The following is a 24,845-nucleotide window of genomic DNA, read 5'->3' on the forward strand; positions in this document are numbered from 1 at the left end:
ACAAGATGGTCTCATGTGTGTCTATTATCAACACGGAACCATGCTTTTGCAAAATTGATAGCACAAGTCATCAGACTTAGAGCAAATCAGCCTGAACACTGGATAAAATCAATTAGGTTGGACAATGCAGCAGAATTTTCTTCCAAAGCCTTCAATGATTATTGTATAGCCTTAGGAATTGAAGTTTAACATTCTGTACCATATGTCCATACACAAAATGGTTTAGCTGAATCTCTCATCAAGAGAATAAAGCTTATTGCTAGACCACTGTTGGAAGATTGTAATCTACCAACCTCATGTTGGGGTCACGCAGTCCTACACGCTGCGGACTTAATACAATTGCGCCCAATTGCATACCATGCAACCTCCTCGTTGCAATTGGTTCGTGGTGATCCTCCAAGTATTTCCCATCTATGGAAATTCGGTTGCGCAATATACGTACCGATCTCACCACCAAAGCGTACAACTATGGGCCCTCACAGGAAAATGGGGATCTATGTGGGGTATTTATCTCCGTCGATCATTAAATACCTGGAGCCCCTTACAGGGGACTTACTCACAGCCCGGTACGCTGATTGTATCTTCAACGAAGATCATTTCTCGGCATTAGGGGAAAATTCAAATATTACACTGAATGCCAGGAAATAAATTGGGATGCCATAGACACCCTAAAGGAGGATCCTCGTACCAAAGAATCCGAACTTCAAGTTCAAAGGATTATTGATTTGCAGAATGCTGCAAACAATTTGCCAGATTCATTTACTGTTGACAAAAGTGTCACAAAATCCTACATTCCAGCAAGGAATGTGCTGGAAAGAGTAGAGGTACCAAATAAAACTATTCAACTATCTTCTCAGAATGAGAATGAGAGAAGTACGGCAAATCCTCGCAAGCGCACGAGGAAACAGAGGACAAAATCCTCTAAAACAGTAAATGCGACTCAACTTCAAGTTGAGATACAAAGAGTGGATTTACCCAATCCACCTCCCACATCAACAGTGCACTCTAAAACAGTAAATGCGACTCAACTTCAAGTTGAGATACAAAGAGTGGATTTACCCAATCCACCTTCCACATCAACAGTGCACTCAATTTCTGATGATGGGGTATTGGAATGCCCCAACGCAATCGCATTAGAAAATACCGAGCCGTCAACTGGGGTGCTTGAGATTTCCATAAACTATGTTGATTCTGGAGAATCATTTGATCGTAAGACTACAATAGTCGACATATACTTTGCCTCATCAGTTGCCTACACCATCCAAAATGATCCAGATCCCAAATCCATGGTAGAATGCAAGAAGCGTTCGGACTGGAACAAATGGAAGGAAGCAATTGAAGCAGAGTTAGCCTCCCTCAAGAAAAGAGAGGTATTCTCATCAGTGATACCTACACCTCCAAAAACCTTCCCTGTGGGTTTTAAATGGGTTTTCGTCCGAAAGCGGAATGAGAACAACGAGGTGGTGAGATATAAGGCGAGGCTTGTAGCACAAGGGTTCACGCAGAGACCCGGCATTGATTTCAATGAAACATACTCTCCAGTTATGAGTGGAATCACATTCCGATATTTAATATCACTAGCAATCCAAAAGTGTCTATCTATGCAGTTGATGGATGTCGTGACTGCATATTTATATGGGTCACTAAATTCGGATATATATATATATATATATATAATATATATATATATATATATATGAAGGTTCCTGATGGAATCTCTATACCGAATGAAAGCGCAAATCGCAATATGTATTGTGTAAAACTTAAAAGATCATTATATGGTTTTAAACAGTCGGGAAGAATGTGGTACAGCCGACTGAGCGAGTACCTTCTGCAGAAGGGATACTCCAACAACGGTGATTGTCCGTGCGTCTTCATCAAGAGATCCCCTACGGGGTTTTGCATTATATCTGTGTATGTAGATGACTTAAACATCATTGGCAACACACAAGATATTGATGAAGCTCGAAATCATCTTAAGACGGAATTCAAGATGAAGGATTTGGGTAAAACCAAATTTTGCTTATGTTTACAAATTGAGCACCTTCACTCGGGAATTTTAGTGCACCAGTCTGTTTATGTCCAAAAGGTATTGGAGAAATTCAATATGGATAAATCATATCCAATAAAAACTTCCATGGTTGTTCGATCTCTTGATCGAGAAAAGGATGTTTTCCGACCACGGGAGGAAGGGGAAGAGGTACTGGGTCCTGAATACCCTTACCTCAGTCTCATTGGAGCACTCATGTATCTTGCAAACAGTATCAAGCCTGACATTGCTTTTGCAGTGAATCTGTTGTCAAGACATAGTGCCGCCCCAACAAAGCGCCATTGGACCGGAGGAAAGCAAATCCTTAGGTATTTGAATGGCACTAAAGATCTTGGATTATTTTTTTCAGAAAACCCAAGAGTCCAATTTAGTTGGATACACTGATGCTGGCTATATGTCTGATCCCCACAATGCCAGATCACAGACAGGATTTGTATTCCTACATGGTGGAACAGCCATATCGTGGAAATCATCTAAACAAACAATGGTGGCCACCTCCACGAATCATTCTAAGATCATTGCACTATATGAGGCATCACGTGAATGCGTGTGGCTTCGCAGAATGATAAACCACATAGAGCAATCTTGTGGTATTGGTCCCAGTGAATCACCCACCATTATCTATGAAGATAATGCTGCTTGTGTTCCACAGATGAAAACTGGCTACATCGAGAGCAACATCACTAAGCATATTGCTCCCAAGCTATTTTATCCACATGAGCTTCAGCTAAGTGGAGATATAAATATCTTGCAAACAAAGTCTTGTGATAATCTCGTTGACCTCTTCACCAAGTCCCTACCATCTTCCTCATTCGAGAAATGCGTTAAGGGCATTGGTATGAGACGGTTTTGAGATTTGCAAGCTTAAGGGGGAGTGTCCTTGAATGATGAGCCTAGTTAACAACATCACATTGTACTCTTTTGTTTTATGAGTTTTACCATCAGGTTTTCTCATATTAAGTTTTAATGAGGCAATGGGTAACACAAAAGATGTCATATCCCATTTTTTTCCCACAGGGTTTTTCTAGGGATATACAAGACATAAGTTACTCCTTAAACCTTAAAGATTTATGATAGAGTAATCATAGCATAATTTATTCCTAATTTTTCCCACAGGGTTTTCAGAGGAGTAGAATTACAACTTAATCAAGCTTGGACTCGATCAAGGGGGAGTGTTGCAAATAATATTGCTTTGACCTCGTCCAAAGCTGGAGGCGGGAAAAATCCCACGCATGCGCTAGTGGGCCATGCGGGTCTTGCCTACGACGTGGGCACATCCCTCATTATGGACGAAGTGGAGCTGCCCATCGTGGGGCTTCTTTAGGAGTTTATCCCCTAACCTCTTCTTACTGAGCCTATATATATGTAATCATCATTGATTAATAATGACATCTGATTCACTGTTCATCTCCTTCCTATCTCGAATCTTCCTCTGTTTACATTCACAACATTATGAACCTTCCGGTGTTGAAGATTCTCGCGCATGCATGCGGGTTGGCTGGCAACCTAGCATGGACGCATAGCATACTGTGGGCGTAGCATGGTGGTGCCCCACGTGGCAACATGCTGGTGTTGGGTGGATGGTGGATTGGTGCAGATATTGATTTAAGTTTGAATTCTATATTCAAATGCATTTATCTCCTAAACCATTTATCCCTTTTCAAAACCGTTTGGACTACGTGATCTGTAATAAAATGAGTACCAATATGTGTATTTTTTGAATTACTAAAAATTCAACATTTCTAATAAACCATCTCAACATATTTAGTACCACATTTCAACATTTTTATACAACATTTCAACATTTTACTTATACAATATTTCAACATTTTTTATACAACATTTTAACTATACTATTTCAAAATTCAACCTTTTTATACAACATTTTAACTATACTATTTCATCATTTTTTATACAACATTTCAACAATTTTTATACAACATTTTAACAAAATGAATACCAATATGAATAATTGTTGAATATCATATTTCAAAATGTTGAACGTCCAAAATTTTTAATTCAAAATTTCAACATTTTGGGCCTACAATTTCAACATTTGAAATTTATTTTTCCTTTAACTTTTTTACATGTACCAACATTTTTCTTTAACTTTTTTTACATCCACCAACATTTATTGATATTTATTAACATTTCTTTAAAAAATCTGGCTTAATTGTCACCAACATTTCTTGACGTTGACCAACATTTTTTTATGTACTAACTTTTTTTAAACTTTTTTTACATTCAACAACATTATGGCTCAACACTTTTTTACACGCACCAACTATTTTTTTGCAATCACCAACATTTTGGCTCAACATTTTTTTGACACTCACCAACTTTTTTTTTTACATTCATTATGTTGAGATCATCTAAAATATTGAGTTTTTAAAATATAACAAAATATAGTCATGTTGAATCTCATTGTGTTGCATTAATTCTTAGAAACACAGTAGTTTAAATGAATTTGAAAATGAGTTCACGGTTTAGGAGAAAAATACAATTTAAGTTCGAAATTCAAAAACCACCTACACCTACAAGGGCGTGACACGTGTCTCTTATTTCCTCAAAGGGCATGGACACTACGTTCTGCTACATGCGTGACTCATGCGTAGCCGCTCGTACGCTTGGAATTGTGGGCTGTGGATCTATTTGATGGGCTGTTATTGATAGGAGTAACTGCCACACTCTCTCGAAGCGTCTCGTTTCCCCGGAGCAGTTGAGAAAGGCGACTCCGACGCGATTTCCATTCTCGCCGCCGGATCCGCTTTCCTCGCTGCCGGTGGCCTTAGTGGCACCGGTGTGCTGGGGAACTGCGGATCCGGTAGGTGATGCTAATAAAGTAGTTTTTAGTTAGGTTAGGGTTGGTTTACTTGTTGGTGAGGATCTCGCCAGTAAGTTTTTGTTACTTCCGGACCTTCTTTACCATTAGCTTTGTTCGAGGTGAGCGAGTCTTGGTGTTGTTTGAGGTGCAAGTGGTGCTTGACGATGATATCTTTTGCGGGGTCTCGACATCGACGGGTATGTCATTATTTTCCTCTTCTGCGCCAGTGTTCGATTCCTCTGTGTTTTCCTCGGTGTCATCGATGCCCACGATGCCAACGATAGCGTTGGTCTTGCAAACCAGAATAAGGTAATGGGCATGTGGAGAAGTTTTGGAGGTGTTTTGTCCCTCCAAGATAGTTCTACCAGAAATTCTCTTGCGAGATTGGTTGGCCACCTTCTTGTGTATACGGGTTGGTGTTGCGGGTTGGCTGTCCATTGATTGGGATTCGCCAGTGCTGAAATTGGCGTCTGACCCTGGTGACGATGAGGAGACGGCCTTTGGCCGTTTGCCAGTGCGTTTAGCGGTTCTACGGCACGTGTTTGATGTGCTAATGATGGGCTTCATAAATCTTGAAGACTCTTCGTCGATTTAGGAGTCGGCCATGCTCTTCATCCTGGGTCTTCTTCATTGCGGGAGATGGAGAAGAACTGGCTTGCGGCAACGATGACGGCGAAGGCCATGGAGTGCTCCTCTGCAGGACTTAGATGTAATTTTTGTTTTCTTGAGGGGTACTTTTTCGGGAGCTTGGATGTGATAGCACTTTATTAGGGGTGTTTGGATATAAGGTACTGAACTTTACTAAACTTTAGGAGGGGTCACATCAGATGTTCGGACGCTAATTAGGAGGACTAAACATGAGCTAATTATAAAACTAACTGCAGAACCCATATACTAATTCGCGAGACGAATCTATTAAACCTAATTAATCCATCATTAGCAAATGGTTACTGTAGCACCACATTATCAAATTATGGACTAATTAGGCTTAATAGATTCGTCTCGCAAATTAGACTTCATCTGTGTAATTAGTTTTGTAATTAGATTATATTTAATACTTCTAATTAGTATCTAAACATCCGATGCGACATGTCCTAAAGTTTATGACGTGGCATCCAAACATGCCCTTAATAAATTCCAACCCTTTTTCTAAAAAAAAAACAATGTAGATAGGAGCCCCCGCGGCGCGCCGTACTGCCTATCGTGTCAGCCGAACGGCGGCGATGGAGGGGAGCGGCGGTGGCGGCGACGTGGCGGAGGGCGCAGGAGCCGGCTTCGAGTGGGACGCCGACTCGCAGCTCTACTACCATTCCAGGTTCCTGCCGTGCGCCTAACCGTTCCGCTTCTCGCCGCATGCTCCCGTGTTTCGTAGATCGGGCGTCGCGAACGGTCGCGGCGGCTTGGTGTCCGTGGTGTCTGGGATTTCAAGCGACCCGGGGGTTGTGGGCGTTGTTGATCGTCCTCCCGGTACGAGCTGACATAGTTGATGGATATCAGCATATGCTGTCGCTTCGAAGAAAATTGGGCTCCTATTTCAGAGGTTTCTGTCTGGGAATAACAGTAGAAATCTCTGAGTTCTAGAGGCTGTTGGTTCTGTGCATGGAGCAGTTTGTTAATCATATGGATGTGCTTTAAGATATCATCATAACCTCATGGATGCCTTCTTTGACTCGCGAAAATGCAACCATCCTTCTATCTGTTCATTGTGGTATGCAGAGGTTTGGTGATAATTGCCGAAATATAATACTAGCTTAGTTCTTACTTGTGTGGTTCATGCAGGATACAGTTTATGGCCAGCTTGTCATTAAGCTAGCCGTTGTTCTCTTTGTGCTTGTGTGAACCAAACATATTTGCAATATAGAATTAAGGATATATAATAGGGATCCTCTTTCTAAGCCTCTTATGTGTCTTCCTGGGTGCAGCATATTTTTCTTCCTAAGTCGCCCTTTTCTTTCAGTTTTCAATTTTTGCCAGTAGCATTGATATATTCAATATATGGTTTTGATATTTTCTTGAACATATAATTTTCAGTACTGGTTTTTACCATGACCCTGTTGCTGGATGGTACTACAGCAGCAGAGATGGCCAATACTACATCTACGAGAATGGAAATTACGTGCAATTGACGACAGATCTGGTAATTAGGACTTGAGCTAGCTCCTCCAAATTCCTCAGCTCTCTGTTGTCTCATGTGACTTTTGCAGTCTTACATCCATATTGAAACAGGGCAATGAACCCACAGCAAATTATCCACATGATGAGGCCAACCAAGATGTCTTGGAAAGCTCTTGTACGTGTCTTGACTCAAATTAAGGGATGAGTTTGGTTTATTGAGCCAGTTAACTGGCATGGTTATGTTAAAAAAAAAAGTTGGCCTTGTAACAATGAAGTGATTGATTTTCATGTTTAACAGCAGATTGGCAACCTGCTATACCTGATGGCGAGAATGAAACATTAGGACCGCCATCAGAATGGTTCTTGCATAATCAATTACCTCGCTTTTATTTGATAAATAATTTTTAGTGTTCATTACTGTCTTTTTTTTGTGTTTAACCCTTTCCTTTTTCCCACAGGATGGAGGAAACACTGATAAATCTTTATCTGTCAGGCTACTCAAATAGAGAAGTCAATGCTGAAAGTTCACTAGGAAACACACATACAATTGGTTAGTATGGATTTTTCGCTTTGCTTCCTTATGTTGAAAGGTCAAAGGTGTTAAAGTTTATACAGTCAGTCCTAATGTTTTTACGATCACCAGAGGAAGATAGAACTGAGACAGCTGTAAACAAACCAAGTAGCTTGACCTCAGACGGTGCATCAGCTTCTCTGAATGATGCTACATCACAACATGTTGAAGTTGAAACGGAAACTAAGAATTCCACTGCTGTGGACGAATCTTTAGGGGAAGGTGAGGAACCATTCTCGTACGGCTTTCATTTTCTTGGTTCACAACAACAAATCCTTTTAGTCCGTAGCAAGTAGGGGTATATTTAGTTTTTTCTTGGTCTATCATCTGATAATTGAATACCATGAAGCCCATAGCAAATGCAAAGCACTAAAATGGTATCAGCATCTTTATTTTCTGGTTATTTATTAATCCAGTTTAGTTGTGTCAAGTCTGACTAATGTTTGGTTATATTTAATGTTTTTCCAGATGAAGAGAAATGGCTCGCTCAGTATGGTCAGGTAGAGAGAGTAAATGATGATCTACCATTGCTGCCAATCACTGATATATGGGATTGGTATGTGGTCCAAGATAATGTTAGCAATGTTAAGCCTGTGGTTAGGCTTGTGGGATGCTTATCTAGGGGTTCTAGTAAGCTTCATCCTTCTCTGCCTGCTCATGGTGGCCGTCTAAGGACTGCTTCTGTGAGTGAAGTTCATCTTGACCTTGTGCGTGTTTCAACAGGTAAGACTTAAAAAGACTGCATAGGTTCCACAAAGATGGCGCTTGTGCCATTATTCATGTAGGAAGAAATGGTAGGTTTTACCTCCTAATACATAAGGCTTTTTCTATATAATATCAACTAAACTTTTGCTATCATATATCATCACCTAGAATAGACCAGTGGAAAATCCCCCGTTCCCCTGAATATTGAAAAGGCGATTTTTAAGATTTCTTCTAATTGTTTTTTGTTCAGAGTTCTTGGGCCTGATAATGTAATATATAGCTTACAAGTACTCACTTGTCCTATTATCAGGGAAGCTGTACAGGCTAAGGAACCCTAGCAGGAAATACTTGGCCTCTTTGTCCGCATATGACTCCTCTAACCCGACAAAAGATTGGGGGTTTCCTGACATATATGCAAATCCTGATATTAATTTGAATAAGCAGTCAACTGCACAGTGCGAATCTGAAGTTGCTGATGAGTCTTCTGTCCGGGAAGGTGTATCAGCTGATAATGACAAGGCAAGTTAAGCTTAAGTAAAACTGCATTGCCATTTGCTAAAGTATTTTTTAAACTGTTAACAAATGTTTACTTTCCTGACAATAAACCCATCTCCAGATTATGGCTATAAACCCCAAACACCCACTTTTGTTGGACATAAGAACACAGTGGGATTATAAGTTTGCTTTGAATTGCTGCGCTATCACTTCCTTACTATTTGGTTTCAGAAGTTCTGCAAGTCACTAACTTAACATTGTATCAAAATGCACATGAACAACATTAGTTTATGACATGTCCTTTTCACAGAAAAATTAATGTAGCATTTGTTCCCCCTGTATGGCTATATATTTCTCACCCATAAATGGTAAAACATAAACATCAGTGTTAGTGCTCTATATGTCAGCTGTAATTTGTGATTTGTGTAATATTTTCAGGAACAGAAGACAAACACTTACAGGGACAGAGCTGCTGAGCGAAGGAACCTACATCGTGGCTTAGGGATAGGGCCTGGACAGAAGCAATGTAACATCATCAGTTTTGATGAATATGAGGAATCAATTGATGACATTAATTCGATGGGAACTGCATCAGTAGATATGAATTTCCGTTCCAGTGGTTTGCAGTCTGCTAAGAGAATAATGGAGAACATGGGCTGGAAGGAGGCATGTGTACCACTCTGTTTGCCTTTTGTTTATGTTTTTGTTTGACTTGCTAAAAGTTTTTGCATTCTAGAACGCTGGGAACATTGCACAAGGCATATCTGTAGGACAATAAGGAAGAAAATGAATATATATCTGTTGTTAGTTTTTGTTCAATGCTTATATTTTTTTGCTAGGTAGATATATCAAGTATTGACTGCAGTTATCTTTTGCTAACTTTATAACTGGGTATTGTTGTGATGCTAATATATTTTTGCTGAACCAGTGAACAATAAGAGATTAAGCTACTTTTTTTTGTGAAGAATGTTTCTAATTGATCTCCATTTTTTTCATGATCTTTTATCAGGAATAAGCATGAACTCCCATTGATTTATTTCATTTTCTCAATTTTCCTAGGGGGAGGCCCTTGGAAAAAGCAGAAAGGGTATTGTAGAACCTATACAGCCTATCATCAACAAACATGGTGCTGGTTTGGGATGGAATCAAACCCGCTAAGATGTTCGTATTCTGTACTGCTATAACCTATGGAGAATTGGAGATTCATGCACTCTGGAGGTAAGTTTTAATTGCATTAGATAAAAATGTGTGAGAACTGCACTTGAATTCAATTTTTGCTACTCCTATCGCACTTTTAAAAAATTGAACTTTGTACCTGCAAACTTTTGTGATCTGTTTCATGGTATGCGGAAATGTGCTGAACTATCGTCTAACATGCACCATGAGCAACCCTATGAAGGCATGTATCCATTAGCACTATTATAATAGAAAAATTAACGATAAGAGTATTGGTATTTAAAATTTACACAAGGCCCTTTATTGTCCTATTACATTTACATGTTTATTTTGTCAACATATTTCCTTTTCAAAGTAGAAAAATGGTGATATGTACCATCATTGTTCTAGATATCCACTGCTTCTTACTTCTATGGCTACAAATTACAAAAGAAGTTGGTGCCTACATGTTTATCTTTTCAAGATTTTGTAGAAAAAACAATTCTCCTAGATATTTAAGGGGTACCTATGCTGGTGGTCTAACTTTTGGACTACCTGGCATCATGGTGGTAGTTTACTATTGTTGTACCCGTCCATGGTGTCGTATGCTTTTGTGAGTGGAGGGTTCTGAATTTTGTTTAGTACTTTAGTGGATGATTACAACTTGAATTAATCAACGAGATCGGTTAATCATGGTCAGTTGGTCACTGATCTTATCCACAATGACATTCCAAGTAATAGATGCCAGTCGTGGTTCTGCAAACACAAGCTGAGTGGTGGAGATGGAGAGATTGTATGCTCAGCTGAAACCCAAGACAATGTTATGCTTGCTTGTGTTTACATTGCTGGTTGTGTATTTTCATTCTATTTAAGCAATTGGCAAATGATGCAAATTTGTGTGTGCCTGATATATGATGGCTTACAGGTAATTCAAACCGACATTGATGGCTCCCTAGAGCTATCTTCTCTCTTGTAGTCACTGTAGCTTTGGCAGGCTGCTCCCCAGGCCCCAGGAGTTTGCCTGTTCCCAAGCAACTGCTGCAGAAAGTGAGGTTTGGCGGCGTACCAATCCTCTCAGGTATTTGAAGAAGCCAGCATCTGTGACTACTTGATCAGCACCTGTGGCACTGCCCGATTGACTTCTTCAAAAGATGGCTTCCAGAACTGCTTCTGGTTCCACCGAACTGGCACTCAAGTCAACTAGCTTAGAAAGGTCTGCAATTCTGCATACACCGGGGTGTAGTTAGTCGTGAACAGTTTAAGTTGGGACTCATGGAAACTGGGTGGATCAAGCTTGCGTTAACTCCAGTTTGAATGTTGTTCATACGACTGTAACTTCACCAGGACTTAATGACTGACTTGGAACTTATGATCAGAACAGTAACTGTCAACACTTCATTCTATTCTGAGCTGCTGCAAGATGTTGCTTCTGGAAAACACCAGGACTTAATGACCGACTTGGAACTTATGATCAGAACAGTAACTGTCAACACTTCATTCTATTTCGAGCTGCTGCAAGATGTTGCTTCAGTGATGTGAACTGAGCTTCTCTTTTCTTAAATCATGTCAACAACAGGTATGTGTTCATCAATTTGCTCTGGTACTACAGTGCCCAACTCAGCTTCATGCCCATATAAAGCCTCGAATGGAGAGCATCCTAATGCAGTGTGGAAGGTGGAGTTGTACCACAATTGAGCAAGAGGAGCCAACTTTTCCATTGTTTTGGGGAATCCTGCATGGCACACCACAAATACATTTCCAAACACTGATTAACTCTCTCTGTTTGCCCATCTGTTTTGAGGAAAGTAGTGCCTGTGAGTTTGAACAATTCCTTCCATGGTCTGAGACTATAGGATTAAGGCATACTGTGTAAGCGAATCGCACTGTCCACTATCAACTTGGTCACTGACTGAGCTATGAATGGGTGTTTCAAAGCTATGAAGTGGTGAAACGGTTTACCACGACCAGAATTGCTTGACACCATCAGAAGTTGGAAGACTTTCAACGAAGTCCATGGCAATATCCTGCCATGGCACCTGGGGAAGTGGTAATGGCTGCAACAGACCACCAGGGTGGGTGTGTTCATGCTTGGCCCAGTGGCAAGTGTGGCACTGCTTGACAAGCTGTTCCACATCAACTTTATTTACGTGTAATAACTTACCAAATTTGGTTTCCTTGATCCAGGGGCATCTGCTTCAACAAAGAACTGATGCAACTGACTAGTGTTCACCGTTTAGTGCTCGAACTGTGGCGTTTCTGGATGACAGTGTATTCAAAGCAAGGTCTTCCTAGAGACTTATGTTTGATTTGTGACATACTGCATCTAGGAAGTTTATTGTATGGCTGATGTTGTCCTAGTTAAAATCTGTGCACAAGGTTAGATATTATTGGGTCGATGAAAGGCCCATCTTATGAAACAGAACTCAATAACAACTCCTTTTACAAAAAGGGTAGGAGAAACAAGATAACTTCATCTTGATTTTGTCTACTTTTTGGGACCCTAGCATGCTGCATGGTTTCAGCACCGTGGTGGTGCTAGCACTACCATAGTTTGAGGTTTCCGTTGGTCCTTAGCTGTGCAATTTTTGAACTGTCATTTGAAACTGCACTCTTGCCTGCCTTTCATTTAAATTATACTTAATACTGTCGCTCCTAAATTGTTGTCTTCAATCTTGTAACTATTGTGTGTTTAGACAGTTTTATACTCATAGCCGTCTGGATTTTCTTCTAATCAATATAACATGCAGCTCTCCTGCTGGTTCGTTTAAAAAAAAACTTAATACTGACCCATGTAGTACATGTTTGCAGTTTTTTGTGTTTATTTTCTTCTGACATAAAGTTCACGGTGCTCTTGAGCACTTCTTATATATTAATTATTGATGTTTGCTGTTAATCTATGGATAAAATCTTGATGAATTTTTCGTTTAAAGAATATTGATGACTTGGAATTGTTATTTGCCACTTTTTGTATCTGTAATGTGGTAGAAATGCTTTTTAGACTTGCTGAACAAATATGAGTTTCGTAGGTGTATCTTGCTGTGGTGCTAGTTTCTGGTCCTATTGAGATGATATTACTGATGTGGTTTTAGTAGTAGAATTGTACCTTAGATTTCACTTTCATTATCTTATCTGATGCCATCTGAATATGACACTATGGCTACTTTTTGAGAAAATTACATTTATAAACTGCGTATTGTGGTCATAACTCATGACATGGAGCATAAGTATGTTGACTGTTGTCTTAAAATCAACTAGTTGAGCTTCATAATAACGCTGCACTGGAACCTTTATGTGCCCTTGACCCAGCATTAAGTTTTACTAAGATTCATCTATTCTGCACTTCCTGCTGTGTGAATTAATCTTTGCCAAACACATTTTCTCGGGAGTGATTAACAATGAAAGAGGGGGAAGGGGGGTTGGATGGAACTGCATACTGTTAGCTTCATATGATAAAAGGTAATGAGATCACACCCAAAAGAGGAGGGAAGTGGTTAGGAGTACTATTGTATTATTTCTTTTGGCCTAGTTGCTTTTTAGGGCGGAAAGAAATCAAAGGGCTCAATTCCACCACCCTCAAAACCCGGAACTGCTCTCAAGTCCCAATGTGCTTCTCTAGATAACGATATCTTGATCTACCAGTAATCACTGAATATGTGGGTTCATCTGCAGAAAATTGACCATCTACCAACTTTATATTCCACAATTTATTTTACAGTGAACCTGCTTTTGTGTATACTTGAATTGTCATATGCTCCTAATTTGATTATCTGCAACCTGGCGGCATTTTGCTTTGATTAACTTTTTGTTGCGAAGATTGACCGAAATTTATGTGGCTCTTGATGAGTTTGTGAGGACCAGCGAAAAGCCGTAAATAGGAAAGCCAAAGGAGCCATATGTTACTTCGTATAGGCAAAATTTTCTTGTGCCATTGTTTCAATTCTAAGCTCTCCTTTGCCATCCAAAATTGCAGTTTGTTTTTTGATCCGCAATGTGTCAATTTTGCCTCCAAAGCACCGCTATGCCCCTTCAGACTTGGAAAGTAATAAAAGAAATGAAGTATCATAAAATCTAGGAAAACTGAAAAACTGCTTAAACAAGAGCTTTATTAGATTTCTCAACCCTTTAATAATGGATTTTTTTTATGTCACACAAAGGGTGAGGAAGATTCAAACTTTTTCAAAGTACATTCTCAGAAATGTGGTTTTGTGTGCTTGCATGCCTTGTGCTTTGAGAAACAGACCGGTTTCCGATTCACATGCACTTTGAGAAACATATTGATTTTGCCGAGCATTTGTGCAACATACCCAACAGTTCCAAAGTGTGAATGTGCATAGTGGGTACCTTAGGTCGAAGATGATATCATTTTTTTTCTTTCCTTTGCTAGCACTTTTCATCTCTTCTCCAAAATTTCTCAATGAGGGTATGATGATCTTTTTGGGTAATTTTGATGGTCTACCTGTATTTCTTTGCTTTGCTACCTGAAGAAGTCTATCCAGGTTACTTGAACACTATGACCGGCTTGGTTTTTAGTACATGATTAGACCGTTAACTAAAAACTACTAGTATCATTAGATGATGTGAGTTTGACTCTCGAGCTCCAGTTGGAATCTGACCAGAGCGTGCACTGCAGCACGGCCCAGACCACCTCTGTTGAAACTTGCCATGCAGCCGCGTCAAATCACTGGCACTGTTTGGAGTTTGGACAGGAAAGGACACGTCGCCATTTTTCTTTTTGATCAATCCTTCTCAGTGTTGAAACGACGACAGCTTCTTGGGGCGTGTCCCCCGCGGGGCTGAGCCAGGCTAATGGCATGCAGGGGGCATCGGTTTGGTTGCCTGGTCCAATCTCCGAGTCAGGCTGTAAGAGGCCCGCGGTCAGGCTCGAGGGAAACGAGAGGAGCGGCCGTTTCTATCGGGCCTGGCTCGCGTGGTGCAGGCGAGCGCGCTGCAGGGAGGGAAAAAGGATCGGCTAATGGCTAGGTGCAGGTAACCTATAGGGTTTGGCTGTCCGGGCGTAGGTAAGCAAACAAAAAGCCTGCTGCATCTAGCAGGCCTGGCCGGCACGGGCCTGGATGCGTGGTGGAAGCCAGGCTGAGGTGAAACGAGAACCATCACGCCCTTGGTGTCCTTGCAGGGAAGAAAGCAAGCCCTTCCCGATTGCTGCGGTCGAGGTGGCGCAAGTACCGATCGATCAGAAATTAATGGACGTGGCGTTGTCTGTGCCCTGCAAGGGAGAAACCAGTAAAGAACCTGTGATCGAGGGCTGGAACTCCCAATCCAGTCCAAACCCCCATCTTGATGCAAGCCATTGGCCGTTGCTGCAGTGTGCAAGTGTAACTCTTTGTGAGCCTCTGGAATTGTGGTGGCTTCTCTCCTTTTGATGTGTGGTTTTTTGGTCTCCATGGATGCCTTGACCTCACCATCATCAACAGTGAGCAACCAAGGATGTGCAGTATATTGCACACCACACCAGGTGGTAGCTGCCCCACTCTAAGCTCTTTTTGTTGCTTGCTCATAATGGATTAGGGAATTGATCATGGTTGTTTATGGCTAATGCATGCACACCCCCTGCTCTTAATGACCTGGGGGGCTAAAACAATTGGACACCTAGGATTAGCAGTGAGGTAGTGATAAGATTAGCAGCACCATCTCATATCCCCTCACTCACATGGGGCCTTTCCCTGTCCTTGTGAGACTTGTTTTCTTCTTGTCTTTAGCCCATGCATGTGCCCCTACCACCCCCCACCCCTCATGCCTAGATTCTCCCCTTGCCCCCCATCTCTCTCACTCTCACTGCTTCAACTTCAATTTCAATCTCTTGCCGACACTAATTTAACAAAGCAATCTTTGCTCCTATATATAATTGTGGTTTTGCTAGTTTCCTCCAACATTGCCGTTACTTTAACACCATTTATTACTAGTCTTGTAGCTCGACCGTCTCACATATTGTCTCCTTAACTTACACCTGATTATGTCTATGAAATGCTTGTAGATCACTGTTGTTTAGAGTTTTGTGAATGATTTTGCTTATTCTAGAAGGACCACTAACCAGCTTCAAAAAGCTACTATTTTTTTATATGTAGATAGAGTAGAACACAGTTTCTGTTTAAAATCACATTGGTACCTTTGAGAACATAATTAGTGCCACAATTTCCTGGGATTATCTGCATTTTCTAAAGTTGGTTCATCATAGTACTATAACTTAATGCACGTCTTATTCGGAGTCCAGATTTTGTAGGGCTGTATGTGATTGTCCCTTTTAATACCAAGTACATGTCAATCTCTATCTTCACTTTTTTCCGCTCCGTTTGGACTAATCCTGAAAAGGATCCCAAGTATCATACCTACTCCACAAGTTTTACAAACATATGAATTGGCCATAACATACTGGAATAGAAAACTGTTGATCGAGTTGATTCTGTCACGCGGCAAGCACCTCTCAAGTCAAGACTCAAGAGTCGACTGCTTCACGTGATCCACCGATCACTTTTGCTCTCCTCTGCTATCCATTTTTCTATGAGCAAAGATCATATTACGATTCCTTTCATCAAAGATAATATCAGTGTCTGCAGATCAACTTGTTTTAAACTGGTATTAATTACCATTCTTAATTACAGCTGCCAGTTGCATGCCAAAAACTTCATTTGGTCAAAAATATGCATGTACTATATGCTAGTATTCAGAAAAGCAGAAGTAGACTAACTGGTGGATGGTAGGCGCAGAGCCTGATAGTCTGATGCTAGATCTAGATCATAATGCAGTGAAAACTTTGACAGCTAGTACTGTGCATGGGTAAATCATCAGTCCCTTAACTAATATGCTGGGACAGCACATAACCATGCTACTCTACTGCTATCTTTGCTTTCTTTCTCCATTATCTTTCATCATCCATGTAAAAACTGACCAGCTTTTCACACCGGATGCCAGCTTTGAGCCTCCCTGCATGCTGGTGTATCATTGCTCAACACATTACATTTCATCTGCCAACATACTTGTGAACTAAGCTTACTCATGGTAATAACTTTTTTTTTTGTGCTGGTAAGATAACTTAGATTAAATGTGGTAACCAGATGTTTTTACAACTTTACCAGCAAAGACTCCACAGCAATGGTGGCTCAAATCTGTTGTTCCCTGTAAGAGAAGAACCGGAAAGCGTGCTGTTTTTTATGGGGTGAAACAACTTACAATGCAAATGCCATGGTTGGTTGCCTGTCCCAAATAGAAGCCCTAGTTCCCATGTAAATACTCTGCAAGTTCTACTCATTGGAATTACTATCTTCCACGGGATTAGAGGCCCTGTGTCCCGGTTAATTAGGACTGCTCTTTTACCAATGGGAATTTGGAGGGGAGGGTAGATCTAGATCTCTGAGCCTGCAAAACTTTCAGTACGTTGGCAGCGGCTTTTTTAACCGCGGCTGATGGCGGCTTCCTCGCGATTAGCACGAATTACGAGAAAGACAGGGTGACGCCATTAGTTTATTACCGCTAGGTGGTGGTGGTAACAGCAGTAGATCTCATCTAACCAAGGACATGTGCTGCCCTTCATCAAGTGTAGATCTAACCCTTTAGTTTAACCTGCAGGCTTCAGTGCAGAGCAGACAGCCGCTGTAAGAAAGAGCTGGGGGTTTCAGTTTGTTTATTTGTTACTGCATGAAGGAGCTGTTTGTGCGTGTCGTGTGTTACTACCAGTTCACCCCACTAAGAGGCCAGCTGTGGTGCGGTGCCTCCTTTTACTTTGTTTTCTTTTACCCCCTTTCACCTTTCGTGTTTCAACTCTTGAGAGATTCTTGCTTCAGCAGCTTGCCATCCTCCACTGCCGGTAATCACTACGCAGGGCTCGCCGATCTCTTTTACAGCTAGCTACACAATGGCAGAAGGACCGTGGAAATGTTAGTCGTTTTAGAATTGTGCATGAGAATCAAGGAGACATGAATTATGAAATGACCCGTTTGCTTCACAATTCTCTTACTAAGGATTTCTTTTTAAAAAAAATATAAAATGAATTGGCCTAAGAAAATGCCCTGTTTGTTCTTTGATTGATTACAAGAGCAACAAATTGGGCTAGAAATTGAAGGGAGGAGCTGACAGAGGCTTTGAAATTGCAAGCAATGGGAGGGAGTAGTTACTTGCCATGTGTCCATTGTTCTCACGCTCATGTTTATTCTAGGCGAGCTGTTACGTTCCCGAGATATTCTTTGCCCGCTGCCGCCGCTTTTGCTGTTGCGGCAGCGACGCCGCGGCGTGCCCGATGAAAGGGATTTGCATTGCCAATTGCAAGCACCTGTTTTCTTTCGCAGAAAGGGTGAAAAACCTGTTTGCTGGCGTGCATAATTGGTGAAACCAACCCTGCCTGAAGGCATCATCCAGCTGATGCTATTTCTAACCGTATCAGCCATGTCGCAGGTTCACAGCCTTTCCATGGCGACGAGGGTTTACCTGACCTGAAACCTGACTGATGCGATGAGATGCAACAGCTCGAGTGACAGTGGCTCACCATCTTTCCCTGGGAGGAGCGAAGCTGTTGCGTCTTCTGTTAAAAATAGGAGGGAAGCTCAACCAACCAACACCTCTCACCCGGTTCAACTTAGTCCTATCTATTTTTAGTTTAAAATAATATAATCTTATAATCCGATCTTTAAATTTGCTAGATTAAATTAGAGCATCCACACCTCATACTTTTTTTTCCCCTCTGCATCTCTTGTTTCAAGCATCGAACTCAAATTCGCCAAAACAAAAAAGGCGCACACCACTAATAGTCGTTGCCTGGCGACTCCTCTCTGAAATTTGAAACCAAATCAAAGCCCCTAATCCTGTGATCACATAGACAAATAACATAGTAGTTAATTTGACGGTGCACTTGCGGGCCGGCAGGCATAAACAAGTAGAGGACGAGGGGGAGGGACAGGGGTGACGGCCTGCCTGACCCAACCGGTGGCCTCGGATCCGGAGATTCTGCAGACACACATGAGTGCCTGCCACACCCTCTCGCTCCACTCCCTGCACTTTACAATCCCAGCAGCTCTCACTCACTCAAGCCTGAACCCCAGCTCCGCTCAGCTTGCCGCCACCTAATCCGCCATTTCTCGCTGGTTTCCTGCTCCATCCCTCCCTCCCCCTCTCTCTTTTCTCACAGCTGACCTCTTTTTTTTTTCCTCCTTCTACCTTGGCATATAAAAATCTCAGCCTTGGCCATGGGGTGCCTCTCTCTCTCTTCTTCTCCCTCTGGTACTAAACCTGTCAGGGAGGCTTAGGCCATGTTTAGTTACTCCCAACTCCCAACTTTGACACTATGCAAAAAGAAGATTCCCCATCACATCAAACTTGCGGTACATGCATGGAGTACTAAATGTAGATGAAATTAAAAACTAATTGCACAGTTTTGTTGTACTTTGCGAGACGAATCTTTTGAGCCTAATTAGTCAATATTTGGACAATAATTCACAAATACAAACGAAACGCTACAGTGTGCTACAGTGCTGTAACAGTAATTTGGCACCCCCAAATTCGCCAAACTAAACACGGCCTTAGCTTAAACCTCACCACCAGTACACCTACTTCCTGGCTTTGCAACAAAGTTGCAGGCCACTTTCCTCTGGTGCTTCCGGCACAAGCAAGAACACGGATTTGCAAGTGACACCAGCTGCAGCCGATCCTACAGCATCAGCTCACCTCATCTCCTCGTCGATTTCATCGTAATCTGGTCTGGATATATGCTTTCGAAGAAGCGTAGCTCTGGAGTGCAGTCCTGGCAGTTGGATTGGTAAGCTGAGCTACCTCCTGAGGGAATGCCTCCCGGCGTGATGGGCGGTAGGAGACGAGGCAGGTGGAGGAGCGCGTGGGCGGCGCCGCCGCCGCTGCTGCTGTGGTGCGCGCTCGCCATGGCGTGGGTGGGCTGCGCGCTCGCCGTGGACGCGCAGGGCGCGGCGCTGCTGGCGTGGAAGCGCACGCTGCGTGGCGACGCGGAGGAGGCGCTCGGGGACTGGAGGGACTCGGACGCGTCGCCGTGCCGGTGGACGGGCGTGTCGTGCGACACCGCGGGCCGGGTCACGGGGCTCAGCCTGCAGTTCGTCGACCTCCACGGCGGCGCGCCGGCGGACCTCTCCGCGGTGGGCGCCACGCTGTCGCGGCTGGTGCTCACGGGCACCAACCTGACGGGGCCCATCCCGCCGGGGCTCGGGGACCAGCTGCCGGGGCTCACGCACCTCGACCTCAGCAACAATGCCCTCACGGGGCCCATCCCGGTGAGCCTGTGCCGGCCCGGGAGCAAGCTGGAGAGCCTGTACGTGAACTCGAACCGCCTCGAGGGCGCCATCCCGGACGCCATCGGCAACCTCACGGCGCTGCGGGAGCTCATCTTCTACGACAACCAGCTCGAGGGCACCATACCGGCGTCCATCGGCCAGATGGCCAGCCTCGAGGTCATCCGCGGCGGCGGCAACAAGAACCTCCAGGGCGCGCTCCCGCCGGAGATCGGCGACTGCTCCAACCTCACCATGCTCGGCCTCGCCGAGACCAGCATCTCCGGCCCGCTCCCGGCGAGCCTCGGCAAGCTCAAGAGCCTCGACACCATCGCCATCTACACCGCCCTCCTCTCCGGCCCGATCCCGCCGGAGCTCGGCGACTGCAGCAGCCTGACCAACATCTACCTCTACGAGAACGCGCTCTCCGGCTCCATCCCGCCGCAGCTCGGCAAGCTCAGAAACCTCAAGAACCTGCTGCTGTGGCAGAACAACCTCGTCGGCGTCATCCCGCCGGAGCTCGGGGCGTGCACGGGGCTCACCGTGCTGGACCTCTCCATGAACGGTCTCATCGGCCACATCCCGGCGTCACTGGGGAACCTGACGTCGTTGCAGGAACTCCAGCTCAGCGTGAACAAGGTGTCGGGCCCCATCCCCGCCGAGCTCGCGCGCTGCATCAACCTCACCGACCTGGAACTCGACAACAACCAGATATCCGGCGGCATCCCCGCCGAGATCGGCAAGCTCACGGCGCTGCGCATGCTCTACCTCTGGGCCAACCAGCTCACCGGGAGCATCCCGCCGGCGATCGGCGGCTGCGTGAGCCTCGAGTCGCTCGACCTGTCGCAGAACGCGCTCACCGGGCCCATCCCGCGCTCCCTGTTCCGGCTGCCGCGGCTGTCCAAGCTGCTCATGATCGACAACACCTTATCCGGCGAGATACCACCGGAGATCGGCAACTGCACGTCGCTCGTCCGGTTCCGGGCCAGTGGCAACCACCTCGCCGGCGCCATTCCTCCGGAGGTCGGTAAGCTTGGCAACCTCAGCTTCTTGGACCTCAGCTCCAACAGGCTTTCCGGCGCCATCCCGGCCGACATCGCCGGCTGCCGGAACCTCACGTTCGTAGACCTCCACGGCAATGCCATCACCGGCGTCCTGCCGCCGGGGCTGTTCCACGATATGCCGTCGCTGCAGTACCTGGACCTCTCGTACAACTCCATCAGCGGAGTGATCCCGTCGGACATCGGCAGGCTCGGTTCGCTCACGAAGCTCGTTCTCGGCGGGAACAGGCTCACGGGTCAGATACCGCCGGAGATCGGCTCGTGCTCGCGGCTCCAGCTCCTGGACCTCGGCGGCAACGCGCTCTCCGGCGCGATTCCTGCGAGCATCGGCAAGATTCCGGGGCTGGAGATTGCCCTCAATCTGAGCTGCAACGGCCTGTCTGGCGCAATACCCAAGGAGTTCGCCGGGCTCGTGCGGCTCGGTGTCCTCGACGTGTCGCACAACCAGCTCTCCGGCGATCTCCAGCCGCTGTCCGCGCTCCAGAACCTTGTCGCGCTCAACATCTCCTTCAACAGCTTCGCCGGCCGCGCGCCGGCGACGGCGTTCTTCGCGAAGCTTCCGACGAGCGACGTGGAGGGCAACCCGGGGCTGTGCCTGACGCGCTGCCCCGGCGACGCCAGCGACCGCGAGCGCGCGTCGCGCCGCGCCGCGAAGGTCGCCACCGCCGTGCTGCTCTCCGCCCTCGTGGCGCTCCTCGCCGCGGCGGCGTTCCTCCTCGTAGGCCGGCGCAGGGGCTCCGCGCGCGGCGCCGGCGACGGCGACGACAAGGACGCCGAGATGCTGCCGCCGTGGGACGTGACCCTGTACCAGAAGGTGGAGATCAGCGTGGGCGACGTGGCACGCAGCCTGACGCCGGCGAACGTCATCGGGAAGGGGTGGTCCGGGTCGGTGTACCGCGCGGCCGTGCCGTCGACGGGCGGCGTGACCATCGCCGTGAAGAAGTTCCGGTCGTGCGACGAGGCGTCGGCGGAGGCGTTCGCGTGCGAGGTCGGCGTGCTGCCCCGGGTGCGCCACCGCAACATCGTGCGGCTCCTGGGCTGGGCGGCCAACCGCCGGACGCGCCTCCTCTTCTACGACTACCTCCCGAACGGCACCCTCGGCGGCCTGCTGCACGGCGGCGGCGCCGTGGCGGAGTGGGAGGTGCGGCTGGCGATCGCCGTGGGCGTGGCCGAGGGTCTCGCGTACCTCCACCACGACTGCGTGCCGGCGATCCTCCACCGCGACGTCAAGGCCGACAACATCCTCCTCGGCGAGCGCTACGAGGCGTGCCTCGCCGACTTCGGCCTCGCCAGGGTCGCCGACGACGGCGCCAACTCGTCGCCCCCGCCCTTCGCCGGGTCCTACGGCTACATCGCCCCCGGTACGCCGCCGCTTGCTTGCTTCCTTCCGTACAACAATCCCGGCCGTTCGTTACAAATTGCGATCGGCACAGTGAAGGATCTGACGGTTGTGATGATTTGATGCCGATCCCTCGCGCAGAGTACGGGTGCATGAGCAAGATCACGACGAAGAGCGACGTGTACAGCTTCGGGGTGGTGCTGCTGGAGGTGATCACGGGGCGGCGGCCGGTGGAGGCGGCGTTCGGGGAGGGGCGGAGCGTGGTGCAGTGGGTGCGGGAGCACCTGCACCAGAAGCGGGACCCCGCCGGCGTGGTGGACCCGCGGCTGCAGGGCCGGCCGGACGCGCAGGTGCAGGAGATGCTGCAGGCGCTCGGGATCGCGCTGCTCTGCGCCAGCGCGCGGCCCGAGGACCGGCCCACCATGAAGGACGTGGCGGCGCTGCTGCGGGGCCTCCGGAACGACGACGGCGCCGAGGCGCGCAAGGTCAGCGGCGGCGGATCCGGGGGAGCGAGGCTGGACTCGGCGAAGTGGGCCGCCGACGCCCCCTCGCCGACCAAACCCACGGCCCTCCCCCGCCCGGCCCAAGCCCAGTCGCAGTCCCAGTCCAGCTCGTTGGCCTACTCAATGTAACGAAGGGCGCGTGGCCATGGCCTAGCTCACAAAAGAGGAGGAACCAATGGCGCCAACCGCCAACCCACGCTGCTCGAGTGCTCGGAGGTGTGCGACGACTAACATGGTAGCGTTGACAGGACGTCGGCGAGCCTATGAACCGTCGGTGCGCCGCCGGACTGCCGCTCGCCGCCAAGGAGGAGGAGCGGCGGATGGTCACCGCCACCATGATCGTGAGGAATGTCAGGAGGCAGGGTGGGGGAACGAAGAAGAAGACTCCACCATGAATCGACCAAGCAAAGCAATAATTCCTTGTCCCATTGTACCATACACATAGCTGTAGTACCTTGTACCGAAGTTACCCAGTCAATTGCATTGGTAATCTGATTCTGATGAGGCATAGCATGATCATGTCCCGCATCTATCTGCCGTCACTGCCGCAGGAGAGGCTGCCCTGGTCTTCCTTCCTGCCCGCATCCACATGGGGGCCAAGCTGAATGCAGTTGAAGTTGTAGACCCGGCAGGCAGGCTGCAGCTGATGATGTTGCTCCGGTCCGATCATGCACTGCACGGCGGGTCGTGCGCGTTTCGAAGTTGCCTGGACGGAAAGGGACGCGCCAGCGACTGCCGATTCGAATAGACAGAGTGAAGCATTGCTCTCATCTCCATCTCTGATTCCATTTCAACGCAGCCGCCTGAAAACCCGGTAGCTACTTTCTGTGGCCGAGAGCCTACTGAATGGTGTGCTGATTGCCGAGACAGGGAGGTCCCTTTTGGCTTTTTGGGCGAGGAGCGTTGCTGTTGGAGCTGTCTGGGCCAAGCTGAGAAGAATGTCCAGCAGACAGAACAGTAGCGGGGCTCGGCCGTAGGACCGTAGCATCATAACCTCTAGCAGACAGCAGGTAGCTAGCTGCGCCCATGGTGAACTACTCCTTCAGTCCATCCTCTGCGCTTGCAGGCTTGAAGCTGAGCTCCAGGAACAATAGGCCTGCAATTTCTGTTATACTCACTGTTCAGGGAGTGTTTGATACACCTCACTGAAGTTTAGCACCTGTCACATCGGATGTTTGATCCTAATTAGGAGTATTAAATATAGGCTAATTACAAAACTAATTGCACAGATGGAGTCTAATTCGCAAGATGAATCTATTAAGCCTAATTGGTCCATGATTTGACAATGTGGTGCTACAGTAACCATTTGCTAATGACGGATTAATTAGGCTTAATAGATTCGTCTCGAGCTACAGTAACCATTTGCTAATGATGGATTAATTAGGCTTAATAGATTCATCTCGTGAATTAGCATAGGGTTCTGCAATTAGTTTTGTAATTAGCTCATGTTTAGTTCTTCTAATTAGCATCCGTCCGATGTGACACTACTAAAGTTTAGCACGAGTATCCAAACAACCGTGAATCGAAATCCACTGACCCGGCCGGACAGGCAACACTGAAAGGGAGCATGCCAGTGACAGGTACATTGCGGCGGTTTGTCGCTTCGCTTCCCTCCTCTCCCAGCCTTCCTTTTAGGGGGCGTTTGGTTCCTTTGTTTATTTTTAAGCAAGTGTCACATCAATGTTTAGATACTAATTAGGAGTATTAAACGTAGACTATTTACAAAACCCATTACATAAGTGGAGGCTAAACAGCGAGATGAACCTATTAAGCTTAATTAATCCATCAT

At 46.0% G+C, this 24,845-nt stretch overlaps 2 protein-coding genes across 4 annotated transcripts; both read left to right on the top strand.

Moving 5' to 3' along the window:
* The first annotated feature begins 6,052 nt into the window (after window positions 1-6,052).
* Window positions 6,053-12,403, top strand: LOC101763400 (RNA-binding protein 5). Of its 3 annotated transcripts, XM_022827080.1 has the most exons (12): window positions 6,053-6,189; window positions 6,906-7,011; window positions 7,101-7,164; window positions 7,288-7,348; window positions 7,448-7,539; window positions 7,633-7,782; window positions 8,029-8,283; window positions 8,576-8,784; window positions 9,199-9,426; window positions 9,820-9,978; window positions 10,841-11,987; window positions 12,100-12,403. In XM_022827080.1, the coding sequence occupies exons 1-10, from the start codon at window positions 6,098-6,100 to the stop codon at window positions 9,916-9,918; spliced, it is 1,356 nt and encodes a 451-aa protein (XP_022682815.1). In that variant the 5' UTR covers window positions 6,053-6,097; the 3' UTR covers window positions 9,919-9,978; window positions 10,841-11,987; window positions 12,100-12,403. The 3 variants fall into 3 exon arrangements, with proteins under 3 accessions (XP_022682815.1, XP_004968340.1, XP_022682816.1); XM_004968283.3 differs by having other exon boundaries at window positions 10,841-12,403; XM_022827081.1 differs by having other exon boundaries at window positions 7,291-7,348; window positions 10,841-12,403.
* Window positions 12,404-19,444: 7,041 nt separating this feature from the next.
* Window positions 19,445-23,575, top strand: LOC101763808 (LRR receptor-like serine/threonine-protein kinase). Its single transcript, XM_004968284.3, has 2 exons — window positions 19,445-22,575; window positions 22,695-23,575. Exons 1-2 carry the CDS (start codon window positions 19,701-19,703, stop codon window positions 23,183-23,185), a joined length of 3,366 nt encoding a protein of 1,121 aa, XP_004968341.1. The 5' UTR covers window positions 19,445-19,700; the 3' UTR covers window positions 23,186-23,575.
* Window positions 23,576-24,845: the final 1,270 nt, after the last annotated feature.

This window comes from Setaria italica, chromosome V (genome assembly GCF_000263155.2).
Source record: "Setaria italica strain Yugu1 chromosome V, Setaria_italica_v2.0, whole genome shotgun sequence".
Taxonomy (NCBI): domain Eukaryota; kingdom Viridiplantae; phylum Streptophyta; class Magnoliopsida; order Poales; family Poaceae; genus Setaria; species Setaria italica.